The 24,476-nt window shown below is 43.9% G+C and overlaps 1 protein-coding gene across 3 annotated transcripts in view; it reads left to right on the top strand.

Annotated features, from left to right (window-relative positions):
• Positions 1-1,051: 1,051 nt before the first annotated feature.
• The window catches only part of srgap2 (SLIT-ROBO Rho GTPase activating protein 2), a 54,368-nt gene continuing 30,943 nt past the window's right edge, over positions 1,052-24,476 (top strand). For all 3 annotated transcript variants that reach the window (XM_054616395.1, XM_054616394.1, XM_054616397.1), the window contains exon 1: positions 1,052-1,153. In XM_054616395.1, the coding sequence (XP_054472370.1) occupies positions 1,087-1,153 (67 nt within the window). In that variant the 5' untranslated portion in view covers positions 1,052-1,086. The remainder of the gene's footprint in view (positions 1,154-24,476) is intronic.

Here is a 24,476-nt window from a genome sequence, read left to right as displayed (position 1 = left end):
CAGACAATAAATACACATACTATACAACTACACAGACAATAAATACACATACTAACTACACAGACAATAAATACACATACTATACAACTACACAGACAATAAATACACATACTATACAACTACACAGACAATAACAATAAATACACATACTATACAACTACACAGACAATAAATACACATACTATACTATACAACTACACAGACAATAAATACACATACTATACAACTACACAGACAATAAATACACATACTATACAACTACACAGACAATAAATACACATACTATACAACAAAATAAAACAATTTGAACAACAAAATAAAAATAAAGATAGAATTACAACTAATCAGTCATAGAATTGTTGCTTTGTAACTATTCAATTCCCCTGGTTGAACAAGGACACACCTATGGGACTTTTTATTTTTATTTTTTATTTTTATTTTTTTACATGCAGTTATGGTCAAGTCTGCAGCCAAATGACACTAAAATGAGCACTGTGCATGTGTGCATGTGTGCATCCATGGCTGTCCTGCGCACTGGGGCTGACCAGACCAGACCAGTATGCACACTGGTTTTTCCTCCTCTCTCTCACTCCAGAGGGGGAAGAGGAGAGCAGTTGAGTTAAGCTGGCAAGAGAGAAACACATAATATAGAGAAAGGAGAAAAAAAACTTTTGGAAGTGACTATTGCTGCTTGTTGTTTTTTTGGGTTTTAAAAAAAAAAGGGAATGAATCTCCTTTCGCTGGAAGTTGTTTGCACCATAACCGGTTGTGAGGAGGCGGTGAGGCTTGGCGGATGGGAGCATTCAGCAGCAGCAGCCCGCACTGAACGCACTGAACGCACTGAACGCAGCCTGGGACACGACACGGACCCACGGTCACACTGACGAGCTGCAAACTCGCATCTGGGGCTGTCTTTTTTTTTTTTTTTTTTTTTTCCTCTTCCCTTTTTCCAAAAAAAAAACCCTGTTCCAGTTTGGTCATCCACCAAGTTTGACCCTTATTGTTTTTTTTTTTATTGTGCTAAAAAAAAAAAAAAAAAAAAAAAAGAAAATTGTACTTCGAGCGGTTTGATCTCCAAACTCAGCCATGACGTCTCCGGCGAAATTCCGAAAGGACAAGGAGATAGTGGCCGAATATGAGACTCAAGTTAAAGGTAAAAGTTGTTTTTTTTAAAGCTTCTCATATGTTAAAATGCTTTCTTAGTATCTGGTGGGTTTTCCTTCATGTGGCTGACTGCATGGCTTTCTGTACCCTCACCTCTCCTATCTATCAGACGCATGTTTATCACCATTTATACAAGCTTATTGTCAATATAGTTGGACGTTGGAGATCTAATATCATCAATATGTGCAAACATAACCAAGAACATCATGATCAGCGTGACTTGAAGCGTGCTCGCCTCTATAACGCAGATATGACCAACAAAGACTGGGAGGGGGAGGAGGAAGAAACTCGCTCACAAAGCAGTGTTTTTGTCCAGATGTTTTATCTTTATGGTCTCTAAAGAAAAGAAAAGAAACCTATCTTAAGGTTGATATGTGTGTCGAGTGTAGACTACACACAGGGCTGGGGTTCGACATGGAACAAGGCAGGGCGTTTTCTCTCTGTGCTGCTGGTGTGCGTTTAAAGTGTGTGTGTGTGTGTGTGTGTGTGTGTGTGTGTGTGTGTGTGTGTGTGTGTGTGTGCATGGCTTTAAAGCATATTGCAATTAAATGATCCATTTGTGTTTTAAGAATTGTCCTTAAATCACAGTTCCCTGCCCACGATCCTGGTCATGAGAGAGCAGATCATAGTGGTTGGAAAGGGGCGTTCAGATGTGTACTGTTTACTGGCTGATTGGTATTTGTGTGTGTGAGTGTGTGTTTCTGCACTGTATTCAGCTGGGCAGTGTTAGTCCGAGCTACAGTAATTGCTAATCAGATCTATAAGTTTAGGTTAGTGGGGGGGTATAGGCCTTGGGAGGAGAGGGGAAGCACCGAGGTGGAAGTAAAGGAGGTGGGAGGTGGAGGAGAGAGAGAGAGGACAGGATATTGCTCTCCTCATGGACAGCATGTTTTCCACTGCTGCAGCAGTGCAAGATCACCGGATAAAAAATGGGGCTACCACAGCCTTGATCACAGCTGCTTCTTATGTCCCTTTTTTAAGAACACACGTCCAATTCCCGTCGTTGACCCCGATGTTACATCACCTGGTAGGCCTCCTGTTCTGCTTTTGAGCTGCGGTCACCTGCAACTTTTGTAGGATAGAGCAGCAAATCAGTGACAAACAGTCGAGTTGTGGAGCGTGTTATCACAAATCCCTATGTCGGAAAAGTTGAATTTCAGGTGCTGATATACAAACGGATGACACGTTAAAGGAAAATAAAAATAAAAAACACATAAGTGGTTTTAGTTAAGTGTGGAGACACTAAAATCTGCTTAAATGGCTAAACGTTTCTGGAACTCTACTGGAGGGTTAAACACATTCTTCAAAAAGATAATCATAGGTGTTAAACCTGAGCTGAGATCAAATGACTGTGGAAACCACGCCATATGATTGAGGTGAATTTAAAACCTATCAAAGCTTCCAGTGATCCTCTTTTCCCCCTGTGTGGAGGCATCTTAGTTTGTTATGTTTCACCACTTCATCCTAGTTTATCCTTTTCATTTCTCACTTGTCTGCACAGAATCCGGGCTGTGGTTTGATTTGGTCACCTTGGCTACCAGGTTGTCCTGTCAGTTTAAATGAATGGCGGGATGAATCCATGGTAACTGGACTCGATTGTTTACCGCCTCTTATTAGCCACTTCCTCTTGTATACCTGCCTATCTGCAGACTCCTTCAGCTGTCACCGCGGCGACATTAGCGCTGTTGTCTCAATGTCCCGCTAGACCGCTGTTTATGCTTGCCAGCCCGTGTGAAGGCTCTCTGTCCGTGCTGCATTGTGAGGGCTGTCTGCTGTGTTTGTCAGCTCGTGGACTTAACGTTTGTCCATCGATTCCTCCTGTCAGTTACTTCACTGCTCCCCAGCCGACAGCGTCGTCGAGCTATCTCACTTCGTCCGCAGGTTTCTCCACATACCGTCTTCCGTATCTGGAATGAACCGATGAAAGATTAAACCTGTGCGTCCTCATTACGGTTGGGTGTGTTTGTGTTTTGTTTTTTTCATCAGTAGAAGTGTCTCCAGGTGCTGTGTGTGTGTGTGTGTGTGTCTGCTGTGACATTCCCAGCAGTCTGCATTCTCTGGGAGACACAGACAGTCTGTCATTACCCTGCACACTGCTGTTAGATGTTCTCTAAAGCCGGGTATCAAGCAGCAATACATACAGCACCTACGCGTCTTCTCCCTGTATTTGCAAACACACGTTCGTCTTATTTACATTTTTTTTTTTCTTAAATAAGTCATGCTATTGCAGTACAGCTGGCTGTTAAATGAATAGTATTTTCACTGTGCAGCCACACACTGCAGCATCATGGGGGATATAAATGTAAATCCTCCCATGGCTTACATTCGTACATCTCTGCTGCAGGAGAGAAAAATATGCACGATGCACATTCTAACATGCACACGGACACAAGATGTTCGTTACAAAGTAACCCAAGCGCTTAAGGAATTAATTGGTACTGATTATTTTCAGGACCCTCCCCTGTCCATCCTGACTACCATCATTTAGCATTTTGTTTGGCTGTTGAAGTAGGTTTTGTTTTTTGTCAGCAGGAATATGGAAAACTACCAGCTTTTCATGAACCTTGGTGGGAGGGTTTAGCATGAAAGAACCCATAAAGGTTTCAAGCCAGATATACAAATTATTTTTCACTTTTGTTAACGTTGCGAGACAGGGCACGCTCTTTGTGAAGGTCTGCGCTCTCCTACTACCCTTCTACTTAGATACATACTTTTATACCCAGCATTACATTCATGCTACACAGCGAGATTCCTGAGATAAGTTGGACTCCTATAGTGAAACTTTGATGCCCAATAGTGCTTAATGGTTTTGAATTTTGAAAACGTGCATCAAGTGCTGACGAATGCTGTTGTTGTATTGAGCCTAATATGTCATTTTTTCACGATGGGCTGTTATTTTGTATATCTTCTGTACCTTTTTGTGAAGGGAGAAAAAAAAGCTGTCGTGAAGCGATAACCTAAACTAGTTTGGGGATGTCATGGATACTGTCATGTCACCTGTTGGCATGTGAGCTGAAGAATATTGCTTTTGTAAATGCATATACACACATACGCATCGATGCTTGAATAACATCACCCTTTTCTCAGCCTTTGTTATTTCACAAAGGGCTGATACTATAATATGGGATTTTCTGGCTGATTCAAGGAATGTTCCTACTGCTCAGGAAGAGGGTGTGTCTGAGAGAGTATGAGAGAGAGAGAAAGAAAGACTAAGACGCAGAGAAAAAGAGAGAGGTGAAGAAAGCTGGAACAAAAAAGGGAAAGATAGCAGGAGAAAGTGAGTTCGACACATTTAAAGAGCGGTAGGAATGTTCTAACACAGATGTAAACGGTTATACACAGCGCCTAAATGGAGTTAAGGAATGAGCTTATCACCTTACAGTCGTAGTTCACATAGCACTTATTTCGAAATTGAATCCAGAAATCCCCCTGTGCTTTAAGAAAGACTCCTAATTTCTCTGAGGTTTGTCACTATTACAGGCTTCATCCCATTTATCCATTCTATGCACATCTACCAGCTATCACCACCAACCCTCGTTTACCAGTCAGCAAGCTCTCCAGGATATTTAAATGGAACGCTTTAATTCCCGCAATGTGAAACATTGTAGAGGAAAATTAGGGAGTGCTGAGTCTTTTAAACATTTGACAGATGTTTCCTTTTCAAGTACATTTTGGCACTTTAGCATCTGTCAGAGTTTTAACACATCTGGAAATATTAATAAGTGGCTGCCTTTGCAAATAACTACCGCTGTTGCTGCTGCTGAAACATATTGATATTGAATTCAATTCAATTAAATGTAATTCAATTTATTTTCTTAGCCCAAAATACAATTTATAGAAATACAGAGAGGAATGTCTGGCCAGCTAATCTGATGAAGCGCTGAAAAACTTGTTATGGTCTTCTTTAGACTAAATACTCGCACGCAGAGAGGTATGCACAGTATGTATCTCCGTACAGATGTAGACTTATCATTTTCAGGAATAATAAACTCATTCAACTCTGGTGCAGATATGACGTTGATCTGTCTCCCCGAAGAGGGATGAGTGCCGGTGGCCACAAACTAAAACGGTGTGACTGCCTACGTGTTCATTACAAAGCTGCCTGTTTACAAGGCAGCCAGAGACACGTATGATTTAAGATAAATGGCTGCTTTCACTAGCATACAAAAGGAAAGGTGGTGACACAGCAAGAGGCATGAGGCAAGAAGGATTGTGGGTCTGTCTCGTGTGTGTGTGTGTGTGTGTGTGTGTGTGTGTGTGTGTGTGTGTGTGTGTGTGTGTGTGTGTGTGTGTGTGTGTGTGTGTGTGTGTGTGTCTGTGTGAGGCTCTGTGGCTGGACTGAATATTTCTGTTTGTGTGTTGCGTTGTGGTTGATTGATGTATATTTGATCAGGAGGAGCAGGGGCACTGCAGAGGGGTCCTCTGACATAAATTGCAGGGAGATGCTGTTTCTCATTTATTAATTATGAAGTAGTAAAAGGCAGAAGGAATGGAGAAGTGACTAAACAGAGGAGAGCTTGATTTTTTTTTTATTGACGCCTTTGCTGCAGTTGCCTTCACCTCAGCAAACATCGCACATGGGTGGAAGGATGTGAGAGGACATCTCTAAACTAATCAATTAGTGGTCATTTAAGGGCTTTTGTGTGTGTATGTTCTTCTTAATAACCCCTAGTCGATTAGGGCTGGACTGTATTAAGTGAGTCCAGTGGTTCACCACAAGTCAATCACACAACTCTTAACAGTTGTGGGATTGACGTGTGTGTGTGTGTGTGTGTGTGTGTGTGTGTGTGTGTGTGTGTGTGTGTGTGTGTGTGTGTGTGTGTGTGTGTGTGTGTGTGTGTGTGTGGATGTCTGTCAGAGTGTGGTGGAACAAAGGGAAAGGGGGAGGGAGGGAGGGGTGGGGTGGGAGAGAGCTGAATTAAAAATGCTAACAGAGCTTAAAAATAATCAGCCAGGAAGGATGTTTGTGTGAAACTGAGGTTCAGGAGTCGGACTCAAACACACACACACACACACACACACACACACACACACACATCGGACAGCTTGTGTGTTAAGCTTCCTGTTCGGGCCCACGGCTTTGTGCCTGTGCAAAGGAATCCACTGCACACACACACACACTCAATGCTACTGTGCTCGGTGAGGGATGATTTTTAGCTCTGCAGTCGTCACACTTGCCTTTCGGAATAGAGAGGAACCGAGAAATGTTTTTTTAAGAGTGAAAATTCTCTATTCCCTATTGATGAGGCACAGTAGAACAATGTGTTTCATTGCAGGTGTCCCACCAATGTTTCAGTTTGTGTGTCTGTGTGTGCGCGCGCACCGTAGCAGTTACCTTGTGCTGTGTCAGCACCAGACACGACGTGGCTGAAAACACTCATTGATTTTCTGTTCCCTTCTACCTCTCTCCTACCTCATTCTTCAGTATTCAATATGACAATTTACTGCAGGGCTGCTGGGGCACCTGTGAGAAAAAAAACACACACAGCGGTAAATTTACCAACACCGCAAGGGTGCACACATACACATAAACAGAGCGCCGCTTACAAGCCAGTGAGTGTGTGATTGAGATGTCAAACCTGTACCTGTCTACACCACTACATTCTGGATACAGGCCATAGCTGAGAGATAGAAGAGGAATGTCTGCTATCACTATGATATGCAGATTAACCTGTACAAGTGTGCGCCAACACCAAGATGGTGTACAAGATGTCAGCTACAGAGAGATGAAGGAATAGATTTAAAAAGGCCAGAGAATGAATGAAAAATTGGCAGCCGGTGAAGCCAAGTGGCTAAGGTCAGAGGTCAGCTGCTGTTCATTGGTGCCAGATGTTCCAGATGCTCCGATTGGGCAACAGATGCTCCGTCTGACCTGGTTGGCTAATCCTCTGTGGCTGCCACCCCTTTACTAGGCCTTCAGCACTGAGGCATGTTGGGATTGGTTGGAATCTCCCCTCCCTCTTTTCAGGTGTGTGTGTGTGTGTGTGTGTGTGTGTGTGTGTGTGTGTGTGTGTGTGTGTGTGTGTGTGTGTGTGTGTGTGTGTTGTGCACCCATGTGAACCCACTTTGAATACCTAGTCAATAAGTTACATTGTGCTAATTTAGAAACGCACTGAATCTGATGTCATTTGTAATAATGCAAATATCTCTCTAACACACACACACACACACACACACACACACACACACACACACACACACACACACACCTCCTGCCTGCCAGTTTTTGTTGTTACCTAGATGGGTATTTTCCATAAAGTCAACTGTAGCATTTCCCTCAGACACTTGGTTGAAGTCTTTCTATTGAGAAATAACCAAATCTCTGGATTATTTAATTTTGCTTAAAAGATTAACAAATTATTTGTCAGAATTGCTGCCAATACACTTTCTAATTGTTTCAGCTCTAAAGTATAAATGGTCATATTGCCTAAGCCTATGTGTGAATGTGTGTGTGACCTTACCCATGGTTGATATAGGGGCCTTGACCCCTGTTAGGGTGCTTCATTCAATTTTCACTTTCTTTATCTGACACACACACACACACACACACACACACACACACACACACACACACACACACACACACACACACACACACACACACACACACACACAGCAACAGCAGAGCAACCGGTGAGAGGGTATAAAAATGTAAAAAGCAGAGCAGAACTCTGGCCTACCCCCTCTCTCTCACACACACACACACACACACACACACACACACACACACACACACACACACACACACACACACACACACACACACTGACCGTCAATCCCAAACTCCCTCTCTGGCTTTTTCAATCTTTTTCTTTCTGTCAGCCTACATGGAGTGAACAATCAGACCATTGTGAAAAGAACTGCTGGTCTTTAACTCAAACTCTCTGTTTTTCTCACTCCCTCTTTCTCCCCCCTCTCCTTTTTCTTGTCTCGCTCTTTTCCTCTCCCATGATGTCTGTCAGTTGTGATGAAATGTGACACACACATTTTTCAACCCGCCTCCCATGGCAGCTTAAACCAATAATCACCACTTTATGATTTCAGCATATGGGACACACACACACACACACACACACACACACACACATTGTGCGTGTATGCACTAGCCTCTACACCGGACACTGACTCACACCCAGCTGAGAGAGAGAGAGAGAGAGAGAGGATGTGTGTTTGTGTGTTGCTGAGAACATGTTAAAGAACAGAGGGATCTATATAAAGCCGAGCAAGGCTGAGACAAAGCTCACTCATATCCTCCGTAAAACAATCAATAGGAGAACAGACATCCAGCTGTAAATAAATAGGAGGGAGGCAAAAAGAAGGGAGGGAGGGAGAGAGAAAACACAACAGTAGAAAAGCTGGGATAATGCTCCCGGGGGACGCCAGAGGAAACAGGTTGTGTTTGAACAGTCCTCATACGTGGCCAGAGAGCAGGAGTACGAAAAGGAAGGAGTCTGACCAAGGAGGGAAAAGGGAGGAAAGGGGGGGGAGGAAAGGAAGAGGAGGGATCTTGGAAATGTGCAACAGAAGGACTGAATGGAAGATCGTTTTTTTAAAGACATAAAGAAGGGAGTGAAGCCCTTCTACTACTAGACTGTACGATCCATCTGCTCATTTCGATTGATAGGAGTGTGATTTCAGTATGCACTAGTATCAGCCCTTCCTCTCCCTACCTCCATCTCTCTCTCTCTCTCTCTCTCTCTCTCTGCCTCTCTCCTTCCCCCCTCCGTTCAGCAGCTTCCCTCTGCATGTTGGTAGAGTTGGTTGCTAGGGTTACTGAATTGCCCCCATTTTTCTGGGTTTGCGCGGAGCAGAGGGAAAATGAGAAAGAATAATGTAGATTTGTGTCCCCTGTAGGGTCTGGCTAATCAGGTTACACACACACACACACACACACACACACACACACACACACACACACCGATCGCATTTTGAACTATGGTCTTCTTGAGTTTTTTTCCTTTTCGCTGTCTTGCTTTTGCATTCCTGCTCTCCTTATTTGCTCTCCTCTGCCTCCTGTATTCCTTCTTTTAATCGCTGTCTTTTTTTTTCCCATGGTGTCAATGCCGTTTCCTCATCTCCCTTTAGGCTTTGGGCTGGTATGCGTCAAGTGTGTGTGTGTGAGATGAAGGGAAGCCGGTTTGATTAAAGGAAATTTGGAGTTGTTGTTTCTTGAAAATCATTTGGCTTGTCACTGATGTTTTTAAGCTTGATAATTATGGAAGCCCCAGGTTGCGTTTTAAACGTGCATCGGCATCAAACACTGTAAGTGCCAAGAGGTGGTTTGTGCTGGTATCAAAGAGAGAATTTCACTAGTTTGTGTGTGTGTGTGTGTGTGTGTGTGTTTGTGTGTGTGTGATGGAACTGGGCAATCACTGCACGCTGGCACCCACCATTCGGGTTCACACCTCTTCTAATGCCGTTTTAATGAAGCCATTCATCACTTCTTCTCAGCTGAATCTGCATCACTTACACACGCAGCCTCTCACTCTCTCTCACTCTTTTCTTCTATACCAATGTGAGGGAGGACACGGTGTTCTCCCCCCCCGGTTGCCATGTGGATGCACCAGTTCTATTTTAGTTGTTCCCAGCATCAAAGCTGCTCTGGTTTGGTTGAGTTTCCCCTTTTTTTCACTCAGTGTTTGTTGCCGCACATACGCAGGCTTATAGATGGAGAGGCTTGTTTAAAGTGCTGAGTCCTGGCTTTTCTTTAAACCTACTTTGAATGTGGGAGTACTGTAGTTTTCTTTCCCACAGTCTCTCTCTCACACACACACACACACACACACACACACACACACACACACACACACACACACACACACACACACACACACACACACACACACACACTTGTATGGGTAGGGAGCTAGATGGCTGAATAGGAGCAGCATCTCTGATCTTGAAAACAGTAAGATTCAAACTTCGTTCCTTGCTTCAGGCCCCCTCAATTCTCACTCAAACCAGATGCACCACCTCCACACACATCACTTAAACAGTGTACCAGCTGTGCGGTCGGTGTTTGGGTGTGTGTGCTGCCAACACGTAGACCTCAGCTGGAGGTTATTTTGAGGTCACTGTTAACCAGTTAGGTAGCAGCAGGAAGCAGATGTAGAGATCAGACTTCCTCCTGTCGTCTTCCCTTTTTCACTCATCAACGTGGACGACTCGTGATAGGAGGCCCCCCCCCTCTTGAAACCAAGAAAAGCGAAATGTCACACATGCCACTTGACACAGTGGCATAAATTAAACCTGCATGACTGGTCGACCTGAACGGGTTTCAGACCACCTCTCAGCTGAACATAAATGCCGTACTCTATCGTTTGTGAGAGTGATGCTAATTTAATCTAAAGTTTTTTTGAAATTTAAACGGCGTGCTCCCATAACAGTGCAAGAGGAAGAAACCGACTGAAGAACAGAGGCCGTTTGTGGACAGAACTGATATTGAAACAAATCTTTATTGGGTTCTATTTAAATAAACTGTATGTAATTGGGGATGTGTAAGGAACCACATTTGCAGATATGAGTTACTGTGAGCGGTGACAACTAGTAGTCGACTAGGGACAGAAGTGTCATATCTATGTGGTCAGACATGAGTTCTGTGCAGGTTGAGAGGATGTGCATCATGTGCACACTCCTCTCCAGGCTCATTTCAGTACGTGTTGACGGGGGTGGAGGTATGAGTCTGATTGCTTGCCTTCCTGAATGCATCTATGTATTTGTGTGTGTGTGTGTGTGTGTGTGTGTGTGTGTGTGTGTGTGTGTGTCTGTGTACTCTGGTTGGGCCTGGTGGGGATGAACCCAACCTGAAAATGTGGTTTACCTGCCGCTAACTTTGTACTTGAGCTGTTTATAGGCACATACCCACATACCTCAGGCCTGATATGTATCTCACTGGTTTCCAGGCTCTGTTAGCAGACTCTTTCTCTTGTTCTGCCTCTCACTGAGCGTGGCCGGGGGGCAACGATGTGTGTGAGAAACATGCTGATATGTGCTCTTCACTCATGCATGTTTAAGCGTGTCCTGAGGCGTTGGAATATGTACTGTCGAAAGTCTCTAAACCTGTCAAAAAAAGTTGTTGTCCTTTTGAAAGAAACACTGAAACCCTGTGGAGAGATTCTCTTTTTGCCTTTTTAATGTGTTGAACATGTTGTATTTTAATGTGTGAACATGCACAATTTGTTAAAAAAGGATGAGGGAGATGTTTATGAAACATTTATGCAAAGGTTCATAGAACTTTTAATTCATTACTATATGCAAGGCTCTAGTAGAGGGGTCAGGTCGATGCAGTGCTGCTTTTTTTCTCTGGTGGTGTTTGTAGCAGGTTGGGGACAGCGGGGATTATCGAGATCCAATCACAGTCAGACAATGAACCTTCTGCAGTCAGCACATCCGCAGATTGCAATGTGTCAAATTCTAGAGAGGCTACACGTAAAAGCTACATTTGCATTTGTAAAATAATTAGCTATGTGAGACAATACCAGAGTTGGATGGTGTTGGTGAGAATCTAACATTTTAATTGAGGAAGACTTGCAGTGCACTTCATGAATGACAATCCTGCAGCCACCATCATTATTGACAACATATTGCAGCAATATGTGCTGAGACAAATAATAAAAAACTGGACCACAAACACTAATATTTAGGGCTGGGCGATATGGAAAAAAATCAAATATCACACCTGACTAAATACCTCAATATCATATTGCAAAGTTTACCATTGGTGCTTTTATATAATATTTTACACAATGAGATTTTTTTTCATTTTTTTTCATTACATTACATTACATTACATTACATTACAGTCATTTAGCAGACGCTTTTATCCAAAGCGACTTACAGGAAGTGTATTCAACATAGGTATTCAAGAGAACTACTAGTCACCAGAAGTCATAAGTGCATCTCCTTTCTTAAACAAGCATCTAAAAGCATAAACCAGAGCAAAAGTATAGTGCAGAGGCAGATTACTACGAAAACAATAATTGCAACAGACTAATACGAATATAATAAGTGCTACAAACTACTACGAATAGGATAAGTGCAGTAAACAAATACGAATACAGTAAGTGCAACAACTAATACGAATGCAATAAATGCTACGAGGAAGACTCAGTTATGTGAATATAATGACTAAAGGCAAATAATAGAACAGCTAACAGTCTGGTGTGTTCAGAAAATCACATCACATTACTGTAATGCAACCTTTAAAACCAGGAAAAGACAACACTTGTGCCATATACCATATTAAAACATGTGACCCAGTCTCTTATCAAGATATCGGTATAAAATCATTGTATTGCCCAGCCCTACTTATATTTTCACATATGCACAATACAGCATACTGAGTTTGTTGGGCGAAGCATGCATTGTTAAGGCTGCATAGAGTAAATGCAGTAGTGCATCCTATATTTTTTCGACAGCTGAAGCAGCGACACTGTCAGACATTGTTATTTTCATCAAAGGAGCATCAGTAGGTACGCTGTGAGATGCCAGCGCCTACCAGGCCCGATAGTGTTGCACCGCTCATGGAGACTCTCTGTCAGCGTCCCTCTCCCCGTGCGCCGGGCCCACAGCTCAGTGTATAGACCATGTGCTAGCCTGCGCTGTGGGATACCCCTCTCAGATTACCGCCGTAGCCTCTCCCCTCCCTCCTCCACTGCGGCCCCCCTCCCCCTCCACATTCCGACTCAGTCCATGTGCTTCAAACAGACTGGAAATGGGAACATCCTTCTCCCTATACATGCACACACTCATACTCATTCCTGCGGTGCAGTGGCCCATGTGGAACAGGGGTTGGTGTGGAGCTGATGGGTGCTCTCCGTAAAGGCTATACACTATGTGCTTTACACTTTGTTAGGTGGTAGACCTCTGCCTAGACCTGAAAGTTGGGTAAGACCACGTGTTTTTTTTCTTGGAAATAAACCGAGATGAGTACTGGAGTGATAGAGAGGTTGACAAAGAAGAGAGGGTAAAGACATAAGGGGGGGGATCCCCTTTAGCACAAAGAACCTTCCCATCAATCACTTCATCACATTCGTGGCATAGCCGATTGACACGAGCATGTTCTGGTGCCCCCCCATCATTCCTTTTTTTCCACATCTTGCCTCTCCCACTCCCTTTATCTCTGTGATTTCTTTCTGTCTGAGGGCAGCGTTGCATGGTAAAGGTTGCTGTCCATGACACATATGCACATACACACAGGCATTCTCTCTGTGTAGAAGGTTGCAGTGGGAGGCAGCGGGCTAAGTGGCCGAGTGTGAGTGGGGCCCTTGTCATGTGCTGATGGTATACCCAGAGAGGAATGTGGAGGAGAGAGATTCCCATTGCTGGATCTGAGCACGCATGTAAGCCTTTAGGAAGCATTGTGGTCCCATTTGATTCAGTTGTATTTTGAGTGTGAATTTAAAAACTTCACCCATGTCAAGATAAAACTGGGTGAATTTTCACCTCCGCTGACATCCAAACATGGGATCCGCACTTGAGGCGTTTATAATGCTGAACATTTCAGCTCTGATTGATTTGACAACACCTGTGGTTACTGTTAACAGAAAAGAGTTTAAATAGTACAGGTCTCAAGAGTTGTCGATCAATGGGGTCAGCAAACGCACATTGTTATAACGAAGAAGGCTAAATAAGACGGTCAACAATATTGTGTAAACTCATGATCATACGTTGTCTTTCACATTATGTGAAATGTGCACATGCACTAGCTTTTGTCTTTCGCATCTCGTCCGATGTGAACACATTGTTTCCTGTGAACCCATATGTGCTGGTATGCAACTAAAATCTTGTGCCATGGTGTACATGTACTAAGGCTGATCCACACTGCAGCGGCCCGGCTTTGAATCTGACTCAACTCTGGCTTTTACTGTATATTGAAATAAAAAAATCAATAGAATCAGCTGCAGAATGCTTTTACTTTGAGTGTTTATTGCCTCTAGTCAAGTGTTAGTCATGAATAGCATTAAACAGGTGTTTGAGCAGAGGAATTATAACTGTAATACAAGAAAAGACAAACACATTTTTTTGTCTTTTGCAGGACTTTTGACTTTTTCTGGTTTTGAAGAACATGGCAATGCTTTTCAGCAACTGACACGCAACTCTTTGATGTGATTGTGTACTTTGAAAGATTGTTAAAAGTAATGGTAAATACAAGCCGTAGTAAATGGGCTTTGAAAAAAATCACACCGAATTCCAGAAAAACAAAGAAAAACAAACCTGCAGTGACGTTTTTGGCAAAACCGTCCTCTCTTAAAGCCACCATTGTGTCTGCACACAACACGTTGACACTTAACGCCCATTGTTTCCAGCGTCTCTGTTACCGATAATGGCCAGGAAGGCTTACAGTATGTGTGAGTCAGGTCCCTGGCTGTATCCCTCTCCATTGTGTCCCGCTCCTACTGGGGGATGACAATGATGGCCACTGTCCTCAGAGTGAAAACCATCGCCGTCGTAGCTTACGTTCTACATGCTCCATATGCACACAGCACAGCTGGCCTCAGCACAGCCTCAACAGCATCGAAGCCATTTTGAATTCATGAATTATTTTGTTGTCTTTGGTACAACAGGGGGAAACGTGTCTGATTTCTACCAGGGAGGGAAGGGAGAGTCTGTGATTCTTTTTTCTTTTTCTTTTTTTACCTTTTTTTTTTATTTCTGGAGAAGTGTGAGCTCTCTCTCCTCTAGAGTGAGGAGTGTGTGCCTGATGTCTCGGAGCTGGAGAGTCAGAACAGCAGGACTCCACGAGATCAAACAGGCTTCCTCTGCGGATAAGAACGAGAGCCAGCAAAGGAGAGAGAGAAAAACACCGGCAGGGAAGGGAGAAAGGAAAGCAAGAGGAGAGAGCTCTTTGTAATTTTTCAAACTACAGAGAATTGTTGAACAGTAAATGGCACTAATGACTCTCTCTCTTTACCTTGTGTCTTTCTCATGATGATCTGTCAGTGTGAGTCCACTGGGGCCAGTCTAGAACAGGTGTGTGCCACATGTTTCCCCCCCAACGGTCTGCTGTGACCTTTGACCTCCACTTTTCTCCCCTCCCAGCCACAGACCCCTCAGTTCTGCCTTCAGGGAAGGGATGATCCTTCGTACGTATATTGGCCACAGCTCAGCAGCTCTGTGTGTGTGTGTGTGTGTGTGTGTGTGTGTGTGTGTGTGTGTGTGTGTGTGTGTGCGTGCACGTTTATGATCCAGAGATTACACCGAGTGTGAAAGTGCTCGCCGTTCAACACCCAGGAACCATCAATAATTCAGCAGCACGTTGCTGAACACAATGCTTCAGACAGCGTTGCCTTTTTTCTCTCTTTCCCTCCCTCTAGATTCCTCAGTATTTATCTCCCTCCTGTTAGACTGTTTTATGCCCCCATTTTGTTTCTCTTACACCCTCCCCCCCCATCTGCTCATTTCTGCCCACTTTGCCTCTCCCCGTTTTCTGTCATGTTTCAGCAACTAAAACTGAGAACCTTTCAAAACCTCTCACTCTTTCTTGAATTCATAAGTGTCTTTTTTTCTTTTTTTTTTCTTTTACGTATCAGGGATTTCATTCCTGTGTGAACTCTCCCTCTCTCCTCCGTCCCATTCTTTTTAAATCTCGTCAAGGCAGTTTTGAGGGGGCCGTAGGGGAGGCCGTGGAGCTAGGAGGAAAGGGTGTGGCCGCCTACACTGCAGCACTTCATTGTGTTGTGGTGAGTCCGACCCGTCCCCTCTCTGACACACACATATCTCATAGCACACGAAATAGGACACACACACACACACACACACACACACACACACACACACACACACACACACACACACACACACACACACACACACACACTGTAGAATCATCGACCCTGTCTTTTGCTCTCCTCTATGCTGGACGGGCGTATTCTCCTGGTATCAGGGCTGTCCGTTTTCTTAGTACAGATAGCTTTGTTTTCCATCATTTGTCTGAAGCTCACAAGACTCCAGGCTCCCACGGTGTCAAAGGTCAGGAAGGCTGACGGAGAGAGACTCCAACAGTAGGACTTAACCACATGGCCTGCCGAAGGGATGACAGGAGGAGGGCGCTAGACTTTGAATCTAAGAGTCTGATACTTCCAGGAGTTTGTCCCGTCATTGACTCTCCTCCTCCTCAGAAAGGTTAAAGCTCAGGTTGAGCTAGAGTGCAGCGACTCTCCATTCATATCTTACTCACGCACATTCCAAAAAGAAATGCTTGCTGGCTGTCGTTGAGAAGAGTGAAGACACAGCACAAGAGTCAGCGTGGGTGTGAGCATGTTATTGCAGGTACAAATGAGAATAATGAAATGAATAAGCCAAAAACCCCCACTGCTCAGCAGGTTGTACTTCCTTTTTGAGGCAGGATTTTACAGTTAGAAATCAATAAACTCAGCAACAATTGTGTCTCTATGCGCATGTAAATGGCAGAGTTGGCACGATAACACACGGTATTATAATTGGACTGCAGAAGGTGTTCCCTGGATGACTTTCATACTTCATTTGAGCCAGGATCATCAACAACGGCTGACCTTGCGTTTGTTTGATGGAGCCCTATGCCCGCGGAGCTCCCCACTGCACCAACGAGGAGGTCTCAATCAATACAAAAACATGACCAGTTCTTAGGCTAGCAGTGGCGTTTCAGACCGCATCCAGGAGCCGAGCTGACAGTCTGTCCTCAGCTGACTGTGGTCGTCATCAGACTGTGAAGATTACAACCCATGAGACGATGATATTTGAGCTGTCGGGACAATCATGTGGGTGGTATACAATCATGCTTGCTATGTAGGCAGTTTTGTGTGAGAAAGCCAAACAATAGCGTGTATTTGTGCTCGGGCAGCACAAAGGCTGTGTTCATGGTGTCGGTGCGTCCTCGGGCTGACCTCAGGTGAGCGTTCCTCGCCCTGCAGTGGTTCACAAACAGGTTCTCCAAGTATCCTCTCAGTCTGACATGAGCTGTGAGAAATCTGGGAGAATTTCTGGGAAGATTTTTGTCAGTAAGGCGTTTCCGACTCGTCTGTTTGTTGTTCTTGTTTTTACCCTCCAAGTACTGGGAAGATTTGCCTCAAGGCTTACTTGAGTTTTCAGCACTGCGGAATAATGCAGTCTGTAATGCTAAGGTTTATAAAGACAGAGGTTTAATTGGGCAGTGAGCTCAAATGACCCAGATTCACCCTGCGGCAGGGAGATCGATTTATTCTGATACACCCCAAATACTAAATGAGTGTACAGAAAATCACACACCTGCCTCACTGGAGGCTCTGCTGCTGCTCTGTGTGCCTATTTACATCATTCATACATTTGGTCAAAACAAAAGATCATGTTAAAGCAGCTCTAACATTCCTGTTTTTGTACTTTTTTTTTTTTTTTTTTTACTTGCTCGAGGCTGTAACAGACAACCAAGGTTAAAGGAAGTGTGAAGAGTGTAACAGCCCTCTGCGTCTCTACACTGCCGGTCAGGTCTTTAAGTAAGGTCTTAGTGGAGGACTAAGCTTTGTCTGATACAATCTCGTAAAAGTTTAATAGAGCGTCTCTATGCTGCAGCTCATCCTGTTAGAGGAATTAGAAAACAGCGTAGTGCTCTAATTCTAAACCCTCTGCCAGATGTTGCATTGGCACCATTGTGTGTCTTTGGATGCTGGAAACGGTCCACTTTGAAACAACTGCTTTATGATCACATCTCTAACTAAGGTATACATTTCATAATTTAATTTTAGAACAACACATGTGAGTATGCAATGTGTTTGTCCAACTACCATGCAGACAGTGATTAGTATAATCTGTTTCACTTTCATGTTAAGCCTGCTGAAATGAAAGACCTGTCTTGGGCATTTTCTATAAGCTCATTTTCCTACTCTGTGTAGAAGCCTCACATATTCATTAAAGGCTAATCTCTAACAAAAAAGCGTCTGAATTAAAGGGGTCTTTAACCTTGTGGTAGTGTCACTTTGAACTGAACAGGGACATGAGTCCTCATTCAGACCACCTTTACACCAAGCGTCCATGTTTATGTCATTAGGACCTGATGGCCTTTGATATCCCTGTGCGACGAAGTTTCAGGCAGGACATGTGGATCAGTGTGGGTGTACTTACTGTATATTAGTGACTGTTACACGAATACAGCCTACGACACTTCTCCAAGCTATTACTTTGATCTGAGGATTACTGTGATCACATTCTGAGTGGCTAAAAGTGATCTTCACGGCTTAAAGCTTAGTTTATACTCGCCGTATTTGTAACTTGGCTTGTGCGGCGCAAGATCACGTGACTGTCACAAATAGTTCACTGATAAAGACACCATATACACGTCTAGGGATTATACAAAGAAGGCCAATTTGCTTTTAGATGCTTTAAAAACAAGAGGTCTTCAAAATCCTCATTTGAGTATATATTTTGTCAGCCAAATCAAATTGATTACTGGATTTTATACTTTGTTTCTTTCTAATGCATGTAATACTGGACTTCTGTCTTTATAGGGCTTGTGCAAAGGCAATAAAGTAGTCCATGATTATGAGATATGTGTTTGCAGATTATTACAATCCCTCCTCTGCCTTGTGGAGGTTAGTTTATGGCTTTTGCCAGCTACACCTACAGCCTACGGGCGTTTCTCTGGGTTACACTCGTTGTCTTTTTGATTCCTCACTTTTCATTTCATTTATACCATCCAGTATACTGTCTTTCAAAATGAAACTGAAACAGTAGCCTTAATTACCCCAAAACTTAACCAGCAGAACAAGTGTATATATACCTGGTGATTGGGTAATGCAACCCACTTGATGCTGCATGCATCTCATTAGGCCTTCACATGTCAACAATAAACTGATATAATGAGTTGATCTTCATCAGTTATATTATCATCTGTTGTTGTTTTTTTAAATAAAATAAATTACGCATAAATTCATTCAACTGTCAAATTGTGAAATGAACTGCAAGTGAGACAGTTTTCCTATCATCTATTTTCATTCTGGTGGGTATGGAATGAAAACCATGGTCTCTTTTAGATTTTGACCAGCAGAGATTGATATCTGAGATCTGTCTTTATCATCCAGTCAATCATTTTTACCATCTTGTTGTCTTTCCAGCGAGAAACTGACCCTGATCTCAGCATGGGTCATGACAAGCTTTTTACACTGATGCTTAGTGTAAAAGCCACTACACCAAAGAAAAGAAGTAACGCAAAAAAACCAAAAAACGGTGTTCTTCTTTATATGCCTTTTGGTCTACCTCAAGAGAGCAGGGTTGTTTTGTTACTATGAAAGGAAACTAAATGTAAACCAACTAAAGACGGAACAATGCTGCAGTGAAACGGAACAAGGGGAGGAATAAAAAGAGTCTCTTTCTGAGCCAGTGTCCCTGGTGATGCTTTTGTGCTGTTCAACAAAATTCTGCTGCGGTGGTTTGTTGAGCTGAAGGGGTTGAGTTGTCCTGCTCCCTGGGAGCTTCCTTATGCAGATTGGCCCACTTTCACTTTCTCTCTCTCTCTCTCTCTACCCGCCCATGTCTCTGCAGCACTCAGACATATGCCTGGGTGGCTAAGCGAGCAGGTGGGAATGCGAAGTAATGTAGAATTCAACTTGCTGGCTGTGGAACTTCACTGTGGAAAGAAATTAAGGTATAAGCCCTCAGATTCTCAGTTTATACCGCAGTGCTACATTCTCAAAGTGCTGAGGCGTAGACGGGGTGGGGCTCCGATCTTCTCTCTTGCACATCGTAACTGTTCGTCACGTATCCGGGTTTGGTATCTGCAGGGCTCTTTGTGACGGACTGCCCGCCTGGTTGAAATTGTGGCCATATTTCATTGGCCAGCCTGTCACTTGCCGGCAACCCCCCCGACTCTCTGAGCTGTAGCCTCTTACACAGCAAGGCCATTTCTCCATCATACATGCACATGTACACTATACATTAGCAAGCGTGATACTGAGTTATACCTCTGGAGCAGCGTGTTGTGGAGAGAAGGGTGGAAAGGATGCAGAAAAAGGGAGGGGGGGGATTTTAGTTGCTGCATAGGCTGATCCTGATTCAGCTTTTTTTGCCTTCGGTGATGACGGGTTGAGAGCCACTCAACTGACTCACACGCAGTTCCCTAATTCTGATCTACAGCTTTAACCTCCATACAACCGAAGCTTTCATAGCTTTATTGTGCAATTTATACGTTGTGAGCACATGCAGGCAGATCAGTATGTTAAGGAGAGTTTTATATTAGTGCATTTAATGTTACAGTTTAGGGCTGCAACCAATGATTAGTTCCCTTATCTGTTAATCTTACCATTGTTTAGTTAATTAATTGTTGAATACATTTTAAAAATTATATTTACATATTGTCTGCAGAACGGGCAGTTTGCAGTGATAAAGGATAGAGAAAAGAAGCAACATTTGTTTGAAATGTTTTTTCACAAATAATATATATTTTTAAATATTTTGTTACTTTTCCTGTTGATTAACCAATCAATTTTTTTACCAAAGTTTTTTTTAGCAGTCATGTTGTTATGCTACAATTATCCCTTATCTCCTACAAGGCAATGGTGGCAGGCATCAGCTGTTGATACATGAGAAATATAAAGTTGTGAGAAGATCACAGAGGATGAAAATCATCAGGATAAAGATAACATATGCACACACACAGACTGTATCTTTAAGTAGGCCACATCTGCATGTGGCTGGCGCTCTTTCCACTGCGTCACTATGTCTTATACCCTCCTCACCTCTGTCTGGGGAGGAAGCTTGTAGCTGTAGCTGGAAACGGCCATGATGTGACCTCAAGGTGGATGTAGGCGATTGTATCTCATGCTATCGACGGCTGTTCTTGGTCTCATCCTTTGTCTGATGCAACATACTCCCCTGCTCTCTCCACCCCCACCCCCCCCGGCTCGCTGCCTTCCACTGGCGCTCCGATAAGGATCGGCAGCCATCAGCAGATTACGGCCTTTAACTCGCGGTGCCGCTGCCCGCCCTCTCCTCTCAACTCTACCCTTTATCCTCTATCTCCATCTCTAAAATGTTTTCCCTGCGGACATTTTCGGCGTGCCACTGATGTCTCGTGGAATCCAGTGATAAGAGTTTGCCGCATACATACCGGTCACGTACACATGTTTAGTACCATGCATCTTTTCCCCACTGGGGTTTATGTATGTATGCGAGTGTGTACAGTTTGCTGTGTGACAGAGGCTGTCATACACAGCCATTAGACGACAGAGTGAGGCTATTACACACTGTGTTAGGCTTCAAAGCGCTGATGCTTCCCTCAGGGGGGCCTTAACGGGCATGCGCACATGCACACAAAGCCGTCAAGGTCTCCATGAGTCATTGGTGCTGACCAGTTTAATTCTGACGACATCAAAAAGGATGAAGGAACGATTTGATGACTGTTTAATCTGGAAGTAGGGAGTCATTACACACTGTCACTCATTCACTGGCAGTATGACGAGTATTAACCTGCTAATAAAGACGAGAATGAACCTTTACCCACCTGATGATGTGTCTGCACATGAAAGAAGTCCCACGCCCATCCGGGGCTGTCTGAAGGGACTCCCGTGTCTTGGATGATTCTTGTAATGCCGGATGCTTAAAGAGAGAGCTGTCCAAGATTGTGGAGGTTGAATCAACTCTGAACACACACTGTCAGACAGACCACTCACGCAGACACACGCACACGCAGTGGGCTCCCTCCCATCTTGTCTGCTGTGGATTAGACAAATCCCCCGACTGGCTGCTAAGCTGATTAAAGGGGGGTGTTCTGCATTGGTCATTTGGAAACACTGGAAAGACACTGCAAACACACACACACACACACTCACACACACAAATACAGACAGTGGGACAGCTCAGCTTAATATTGTCTCCTGCTGGTTTAGGATGGTATAATATGTGTGTGTGGTTTTGTCTGATACCTAACCATTCCTCCTCAGACAGATGGCGTAGGTCACTGTACTGTCATGGTTTTCATCCCCATGGCGAAGTGTGTGTGTGTGTGTGTGTGTGTGTGTGTGTGTGTGTGTGTGTGTGTGTGTGTGTGTGTGTGTGTGTGTGTGTGTGTGTGTGTGATGGAGAGGAGGAGACAGAGATGAAGGCTGTTGGAACAGACTGAGGCCCAGATGGCTGTGTCCGGCAGAGACAGGAAATAGAGGTGACACCAGGTGGAAAGTACCCTTGAGGATGAGCAACATAAACACACATACACACACATTAGCCCGGAGGCCTGTCTCACGTCATGTGAATTTAGTAATTGATAGATAGTGTGTAACCTCATTTAGTTCTTGAACAATTAGTCAACAACTTTAATAATCTGATCAATTATCAATTTATTTTGCCGATTCGCTCCGTTGTATCTTTGCAAATTCGCTGTTTCTCAGCTAAACAAGCTACTTCAAGACTTGAAAATCATTTGTGAAAGAAAATCTCAGCGCTATTTCCTAAAGCCCAAGGTGTGATGTTATCATATTCCTTGCTTTGTCCAACCCAGGGCTTAAAATCCAAAGATTTTCAGTTTCCTATCACATCATACAAAGAAAAGCAGCAAGTTCTCACATGTAAGAGCTGACAAAATGAAATGCTTAGCATTTCAAATGACTTAAATGAATAACCATTCATCGAAAAAAGGTGCTGATTAATTCACTTATTGTTTCAGCTCTCTTTCTAAACCATTAGTCTAAACATTTTCGACGGATTCATTATGAATATAGTTATTGTTTGCAGCCCCAATCTCATTTGAATCTCATCTATCCTCAGTGTGTGTGAGACGTTCCCCCCTCCCCCAACACACTCACACTCTGTCATCGCCTTTTCCAGTCTGGGTTAGTAGAGCAGGCAGGGGCTGTAAATGGGTGAGGAGCTGGTTGACTTTTGATAAGCAGCCTTTTTCATTATGCATAGAGGGACCCCAGCCCCCAATCTCCAACGCTGCATCCCCTCTGCCTCCACAGGAGAGGAGTCAGAGCATGAGGGGGTTTTAAAGGGCTGCTGGTGTCAGGAGGGTTAAGTGCTGCGATGTAAAATATCCTCCTGGAAGGACTGATGGTATATAACCGTAGACTCAGGTAGCAGGATTAGTTAAAAGTACTTTTGTCTGAGGTGAAATTGATAGTTCTATCATTGTAGGTGTTTTCCACCAGTTGGTTGACGTGGGAGAATGACTCCCTCCGGTAGCTTCGCGACCCATGACCCCTGACCTGTGCACCCAGCTCACGGAGTGCAAGGAACCCTGACGAGAGCCCACATGGCTCGACAGACACACACACACACACACACACACACACACACACACACACACACACACACACACACACACACACACACACACACACACACACCTTCATCCAGCTGGGGGATGAGGCCTCCCACTAGCTAGTAAAGGGTTAATGACTTCCTGATCTGAGTAGAAGTGCAAAGGAATTTACCCCCGCTGAGTACTGCCCCCCGCAATAACTCCCTCCCTGTCACCCCCTTTACTCTTTTCTCCCTGAAGGGTGCAACATGGACAAGTAATGTTGATTTCCACACACCAATAAGAATCAAGTCCACTCTCCTGTCCATCATGGCAGAGACTCCGTGTGCCGAGCTGATTAGTCAACTAATCGGTCCTATTGTTCTTAGGCTACATCCACACTACGTTTCCATTCTAAAAACGCATATCTTTTACTGTGTACTGTGGACAGGGAAACCGTGGACCTTTTTTTTAAAACGATGATGTAGACGCTACTTGCTCGGGTCTTAGCAGTCACAGCGAGTTTTTTTTGTGAATGTTGGTGCAGCAACTTAGTTTTACAGATCTCTCGATCAAATCAACTATGAGTGTTAGTCGAGGACAGGGTGCAGGGTGTTGGTCTGTTTTTGTGGGTGTGTGAAAACTTAAGACTGGGAGGTCAGAGTCTTGCTTTCTTAGCCCGGCTTAAAGCGTCCTACAGAACTTTATTCTCCAATATGAAGTTGGGCCAGAACTGAAATTAACCAAAGGGACTACATTAACTTTAACCCCATAAAAACTTCAGTTATTGACCTATTTCTGCTCAGGCACAGCACAGAGTAGCTCTTATATCCCTCTCATCCTCTGCCCGTCTCTCTCCTCACGGAGCAGGTCTGCCCTGGTTTGGCTTCAGCAGGGTTTTCCATGTCTGAAAGTCACCAAACCTGTTAACTCGCCTCCTTAAGACGACACTGCTTTTCCTAAAGGTTTCAAACTGTGTGTGAGAGGGGAAATGCTTGTATGAGTTTTAGTGTGTGAGTCTGTGTGTGTGTGTGTGTGTGTGTGTGTGTGTGTGTGTGTGTGTGTGTGTGTGTGTGTGTGTGTGTGTGTGTGTGTGTGTGTGTGTTTTGTTTTCAGAAGAAAGTCCAGACCC

Source organism: Anoplopoma fimbria, chromosome 17 (assembly GCF_027596085.1).
Source record: "Anoplopoma fimbria isolate UVic2021 breed Golden Eagle Sablefish chromosome 17, Afim_UVic_2022, whole genome shotgun sequence".
Lineage (NCBI taxonomy): Eukaryota > Metazoa > Chordata > Actinopteri > Perciformes > Anoplopomatidae > Anoplopoma > Anoplopoma fimbria.
Note: the sequence above shows the minus strand (reverse complement) of the source record. Positions and strands in the feature narration are given on the sequence as shown.